This window comes from Cyprinodon variegatus, unplaced genomic scaffold (assembly GCF_000732505.1).
Source record: "Cyprinodon variegatus isolate N-32 unplaced genomic scaffold, C_variegatus-1.0 Scaffold1389, whole genome shotgun sequence".
Taxonomy (NCBI): domain Eukaryota; kingdom Metazoa; phylum Chordata; class Actinopteri; order Cyprinodontiformes; family Cyprinodontidae; genus Cyprinodon; species Cyprinodon variegatus.
This window is the reverse complement of record NW_015151842.1, coordinates 102,886-109,689: the sequence shown is the minus strand read 5'-3', so window position 1 is coordinate 109,689 and position 6,804 is coordinate 102,886. Positions and strand designations below refer to the sequence as shown.

The window sequence follows — 6,804 nt, the reverse complement described above, 5'->3', positions numbered from 1 at the left end:
CCTAATCCCTAAATCCCTCAATCACTATATTGCGTGGGGACTATAGTGGAATTTATAGTGAACTCAACTGCTGGTCATGTAACTACTCCTTCACTGTGCCTTAATTACATCTTTATTAGTTGCCGCTGTCGAGTAGTGACAGCTTATGGTGAAAGTTGGCCGCTGTGGCAGCAAATCCCATAATGCTTTACGAGGAGAGCTCTCTGTGGAGAGGATGACTGCGGCATGTATTGGGAGATTTTGGGGAACAACCTCCTTCCCTCAGTTAGAGCATCAAAGATGGGTGAAGGCTGGGTCTTCCAACATGACGATGACCCGAAGCACACAGTTAGGATAACCAAGAAATGGTTCTGTTAGAAGCATATTAAGGTTCTGGCGTGGCCTAGCCAGTCTCCAAACCTAAACCCAATAAAGAATCTTTCGAGCGAGCTCAAACTCTGTTTCTCAGCCACAGCCCAGAAATCTGACTGGTATAGAGAAGATCTGTGTCTGAGTGGGACAAAATCCCTCCTGCGGTGTGTGCAAACCAGGTGAAAAACTAAAGGAAACATTTGACCTCTGTAGCTGCAAAGGTTACTGTACCAAATGTTAACATTGATTTTCTCAGGTATTCAAATACTTATTTGCAGCTGTATCATACAAATAAGTAGTTAAAATAATTATACATTGTGATTTCTGGATTTTCCTTTTTTAGGTCATGTCTCTCACAGTGGACACACACACACACATTTATATATATATATATATATATATATACACACACACACACATTGTGGTGATGGACAAAAAGTAGAGGGAAGCTGTTGTGGTTGACAGCAATACGAAGTGACTGCAGCATCAGGAACATGAGAAACTAGAGAAATACCAGAGGCTCAGAGAAGAGCTGGGGAAAACCATGAAGGTCAAGGTGACGGTGGTACCCATGGTACTTGGGGCAGTGACCCCCGCACTTTAAGACTGGTTACAGCGGATCCCTGGAAATACATCAGGCATAAAGGGTGCAGTTCTAGGAATGGCAAAGATGCTGCGCAGAGCCCTCCAGCTCCCAGGCCTCTTATTTTGGGTATCCATAATTGCGCACTCATCCTACCGACAAGGAGAATATTCAAATCATTCTTTGTTAACAATAGTACTTGCATATTTTTGTTGACCTAATTAGGTTTCTGCAATAAGTAGCACACTGCATGACTGCAGGAATAGACACTGTGTTCTTTCATGTTTAATGACAGTCTCATTCTTGGTACTGCTACTAGTACATGGTGTAATGCTGAAGGGCAGAGCACCAGACTTAGTTTTGCTGGGGGACATTTTTGTTCCAAAATACAAGCTCATTGCTAAAGTCATGATGTATTGTCATTGTGTAGCCTGCAGCTGTACATGTGACAATGTGAATGTGGATGTAGATATGCATTGTAACTTGGCTCCCTCCAGTGGTAGTCTTTGATTAAAGAAGTGCACCTTTCACCTTTCATTAAACTTAAAAAATCATGAGCAAAGTTAAAGCAAAGTTAATGAGATATAAATGGCCTCAAACTGATTAGTCTTACTTACTGCAGCTTTCGTATCATCTTAGGTTTCAGTTTAAACACCTTAATACGGCACCCTGAAGGCTGTTACTGGCAGGAATATATTGCCCTTTTTCCCCCAAGACTCACATAGTAGACTGTAACACAGGCCCTGTCACACCTTGACGATTTAGACCAGCGTATGCCTGACTTACGGAAAATCTGGCAAAAACGTAAACCTAGCAGTCATGACACTGAATCTGCTGCGACTACAAACCTCTCTTTTTCTTTATAAATTTTTTTTGGTGAGCGGGCAGTATCATTGCTGGACTTATTATGAATACGCTATGTATACGCCCGGAATTGAAAAAAATACATTGAAAGTTCAGCGTATGCCAGCGTTTTAGGAGATTCTGGGACATCAGGTATATGCTGCCTAAATCGGCAAGGTGTGACAGGGTCATAAGATGGCTTAGAATCAAAGAGAAAATGAAAGAATTGGAAAAGTATCCCCATTAATGGATGAAAGTAGAGATGTAAACAAATAATTGACTTGTCATAGTCATTTAATCATGTATTAGATTCAAATTTGTCCCGATTAATTGATAACTTCCCTTTGAAGGAATTTATTTTACTAATGTAATTTTACCACCATTCACTAGAGGGTTCCACTGTGTATTCTTAAGAAGTGCCTCACTTGTATTTGCAAAAGAAGTAATGCTAGATCATATTAGGGCAGAAACATAAATGTGTCCAGTCTGGTCTGTGATTATTTACACTGTTTAATTGCAGGAATCCCATTTATGTGGTAAACTCTCTACATATGTTTTTTTTCTTCATAACTTAATAATTTTCTGTTCTGTTATATCCTATAAACGGTTTAACAATGTCAGAATTTTCTTGTGTTTATTCAGTCAGTGTCTGAAAAAATGACAGCATAAATTGTGAAAATGTAATGATTTGTTGTTGTTTTTTTAAGATTCTTTTGATAGAAGATAAGATCAGACCAATTTAGATGAATTCATTAATAGATAACTACTCTTCCGGGTTTCCATCACAGCATTTTAAAATATACAAAATACAACATATACAAAACCCATAAACATTAAACTACTAAAAAATGTAAATGAGCAACAAAAGCTGTAGTAAACATCTAGTCAAAACCTTTAAAGTGCATGCCAAGGATTGCAGACAAATTGTTGCTAGATATTTTCTTTTAATATTTTATAACATCTCAGATATTTTTTTTGTGCAGGTTGTTGCAAATGGGGTAATTGCATCAGTTTAATCAGTTGTTTGTCTTGTGGAGTGGTTTATTGTTTTTAGAACACAAAGACAGATGCTAATTGTTTTACTTGTATTACAAAAAAAGTTAGTTTTTTAATTGCTGCTTCTCCCCATACATCATGGAGAATGTTTGAAGCATTCTCTCAATACTGGTTCTTCGTGGACAATGAAGGACCAGTCATGCAGCTTTGTTCCTCAACACTTGTAGCTTATGAATGTCTTTATTTGCTCTGGACCATATGACCGATCAGTAATCAAATTATGATAATACGTGACTGTATAAATTGTTCAATTGAAGAGCTTTTCACAAAAAAGAAGCCTTGCTAATAACAGAAACAACCTGACCCTTTTTGGCAACTGCCCTGTTGGCATGACCAGACCATTTTAAATGTTCAGTCGTAGTTAAGCCTATAGGTTTAAGGGTATATTTTTCCAATTGAGTACCAATGACTGCATTCTTAAAAGCTCTATTGGAGCTGAGAAAGAAACATTTAGATTTACTTTTATTCAAAAAAGTCTCTTATTGTCCACCTGGCTAGACCTGAGGTCCAGGTTGTTTTCTAATGTTTTATTTTGAGTGCTCAGATTATCAGTTTAATTGTATAGAATAGAATTATCTGTATACATTGATATAGTGGTGCTCTTAAAAACATGTGGGAGATCATTTGTAAAAATAGAAAAAAGAACAGTGGCACACAGAGCTCCATAAATGAAATTCCTGAAATGAGGAAAACTAAATAAAAAAAATATATATATACAGATCAGATCCATGCATAATTTACTTAATAGCACCGGCCCGTTGCATCAGCAGGGCTCTTGATGTTGGCAGCTCTGGCCCAAATATTCTGTGCACTTTTTTAAGTATGATGGATACAAAACCAAGCAGCACTATGTATGCCATCCCCCCATGTCCTCCCGAGTGTTCCTGAAGGAGAAAAACTTCGGACTTTGTCAGCAATACCGGCTAAAACGGCTGTTTCATATCCATTTTTAGAATTTTATGTACTGCTTCTAGTCAAGCCCACAGAGATTGGCATGTCAAATTAATCTAAATGAATTAAATCAGAGACCTGATCACTAGGAAAAGATGGATTGCTCCATAGTTAGCTGTTCCACCTGCTGCTTGTCACCTTAAGTTTCCTCACAATGTAATTTTAAAAATAAAGTTTTTCAAAACAGACTTAAATTGCTAAGACTTATAAAACATTCTGCTAAAGCAGGAAACACCCACTATAAAATCAAACGAGATGTAAGCTTATGAATGCAACGGCTTTTTTAAATCTGCTTGTGTACTATCTGGTTGTGTCCCTTTGTGTTTGCTGCTGCAGCGGTTCAGGAGGAGCGTCAGAGGAACAGAGAGCGAGAAGGAGAGCTGGAGTTCAGTTCTGGAGTAAATGACGAGATGCCTGTGGAGAAGATCTTGGAGGCAGAGATGGCCGTAGATATGAGGGTGGACCTCCACTCCGATGGAGGATCTGCAGGAAACTCTGTGAGTCTTTGAAACACCACAGGCAATGTCTTTCAGACGTTTCCATTTTGTTTTTAAAATCAGTTTCATGTGCTTGGTAAGTAATCAGGGCATAATGATGTCTTTGTTTTGTAGCCCCATGATGCCGTTTCTAACATCTGCCAGACTGCGGACAAACAGTTGTTTGCTTTGGTGGAGTGGGCAAAGAGAATCCCTCATTTTTCAGAGCTACCCATCGATGATCAGGTCATCCTTCTGCGTGCAGGTATGAACAACCACCAGCACTTTGAAATGAAACTAAGAAGCCCTGTGACAGTTGGTCAAGGTCAGTGGGTAAAGCTTTGACCCATGATGTAGGGGACAATACAAGTAGTTCTTAACAATTAATACAGTATCTTTAAATGTATTCATAACTTTTTATAAAGCAATGTAACATGTGACTAAATGCTAAAAGGAAACAACCAATAAGCAACACTGAGATGGTTTGAAAGGAATTCCTCCAACCCCACAGTTTACCTCCAGGTGGCTGTTACTTCTGAATAATTCATTGATGTATAAATAAGTATGAGAGAGAATGTCTGAACTGGTGTTTGTGTTTAACTTGTTAGGATGGAATGAGCTCCTGATTGCCTCCTTCTCTCATCGCTCCATTCCTCTGAGGGATGGAGCTCTCTTGGCTTCCGAGCTGCAGCGTGACAGCGCACACATGGCCGGAGTCGGTGCTATTTTTGATAGGTACATTCACGTCAGCTAACAGCCCATAGCATGCCTGCGCATAATTTACAGCTACTGTAATTAGTTGCCTTTTGGTTAAACATATTTAGTCTGGACTGAATTATGCTTTTTTGGGATTGTTTATTTTTTGTAATAAAAGTTTCCTTCACAGGTTTGAAAAGTCTTTAATGCAACATTTTTCACATGATCCACTAAATGACAGTTTAAGTTTTTAAAAATGAAGGTGTTATGCTCTGATTTGTGTCATCTAGCTTTGACTTTCCTCTTCAAAACATTTGCTTTATTCCCAATTAACTGCTGAGTTTTAATTTTGGAGTAATTAAAGCAGCATTCAGATAAAACCATAAATTATTCATTGTCAAAAAAAAGGCCAGTTTGACCAGTTTCTTAGGCTCTGGTTGCCAAAGTTTAACTTTTATTTTTGTCTGTTCTTCAACAACTCAATCAGCTAAATTGAGTATTACATGCCAATAGAAACTTAGGAGTTTCTATTGGAGTGCAATACTATAATACAGGTCATCCCATAACTTGTAGGCAGAGTCTTTACTCATGATTTAATGTTTCTCCAGCACTTTCTGTTTTTGTTCTTTAATATTGCATATGGGTAATATTTTAATCCTATTGTTGAAGACCAATGATTTGGTCCGTCTGAGTTGGTGTCAGGTTTTCCTTAAGCTGAACATTGTTAAGAATGTGTAAGTAATCCCTGCATTAACTGTTTCCCATTGAAACCTATTGATATATGAAGTTCTTGTTTAAAAGAAACCTCTAATGTGTTTTCTTATTAAGTTGATTATTTTTTTTTCTTTATCCAGTCAAAGTTTAACTGTTAGATATTTTAAGTCTAATCAATCCTTATATTTCAGGGAGAGTGTGCAGAGTGCAGAAGTTGGTGCCATATTTGACAGGTACTTTTTGAGTTTTAGTTATTTTTTTTGAGTATATACCTTTTAATCAGAATTTTGTAATGTATTTATCTTATCTATTTTCTTTCAAACTGCAGGGTTCTTACCGAACTTGTTAACAAAATGAGAGATATGCAAATGGATAAAACGGAGCTGGGCTGTCTCCGGGCTATTGTCCTGTTTAACCCAGGTAATCCTGAGAATATTCTAGCAATATCATGATTTCTTTTCCTTTCTTGTTTTTTGAAGATACAACTATCATAATTTTCCCTCAGGTTCTTTATTTCCAGTTCTTGTAAAGGATTGCTCTGCTGAAAGTGGTTTTAAAATGACTTCTTAGAAGGAATTTAAATGTAAATTTCTAATTTTTTGTAGCTTACCTGGCACGAGCCATCATGATTTATACTAAAAGCTAGCAATAGAGTCTAGGTAAATTCAGGTGTTGCTTTCGACCTACCGTATTTTCACGACCATAAGGCGCACCGTACTAAAAGGCGCAGTTTCCGTTATGTGTGCCATTACTGTATTTAACACACACATAAGGCGCACCGGACTGTAGGGCGTGGGTTTTATATACCGGTACATATCCTCTACTACGTAAAGATACCTCTACTGCGTATTTAAAACAGAGCGGGAGCAAAACTGAGTATGTTTATGCTTTATTCATGTATTTATTACAAAGTATTAATCAAACCTGGGAGCTGGCTGTGAGACAGACACATCGCTGATGACAGAGCGCTGTGATCACTCCTCTGAAACAGTTTATTGACGCATAAATTAACTTAAAATGCAGAAATCTGCCACCAGAATATGTTCGCTTTTATTATCCTGCTGCCTGCAGTTTAGATTATTTAGATGAAAAACACCTAGCTTTGGCTCGGTGATGATTGACCCAAGCCAACTT

At 37.8% G+C, this 6,804-nt stretch overlaps 1 protein-coding gene across 2 annotated transcripts in view; it reads left to right on the top strand.

Annotated features, from left to right (window-relative positions):
• The window catches only part of LOC107103184 (retinoic acid receptor RXR-beta-A-like), a 17,566-nt gene that overhangs the window by 5,749 nt on the left and 5,013 nt on the right, over positions 1–6,804 (top strand). For both annotated transcript variants that reach the window (XM_015402742.1, XM_015402743.1), the window contains 5 exons: positions 4,121–4,281; positions 4,396–4,525; positions 4,869–4,995; positions 5,862–5,903; positions 5,999–6,090. In XM_015402742.1, coding sequence (XP_015258228.1) covers positions 4,121–4,281; positions 4,396–4,525; positions 4,869–4,995; positions 5,862–5,903; positions 5,999–6,090 — 552 coding nt within the window. The remainder of the gene's footprint in view (positions 1–4,120; positions 4,282–4,395; positions 4,526–4,868; positions 4,996–5,861; positions 5,904–5,998; positions 6,091–6,804) is intronic.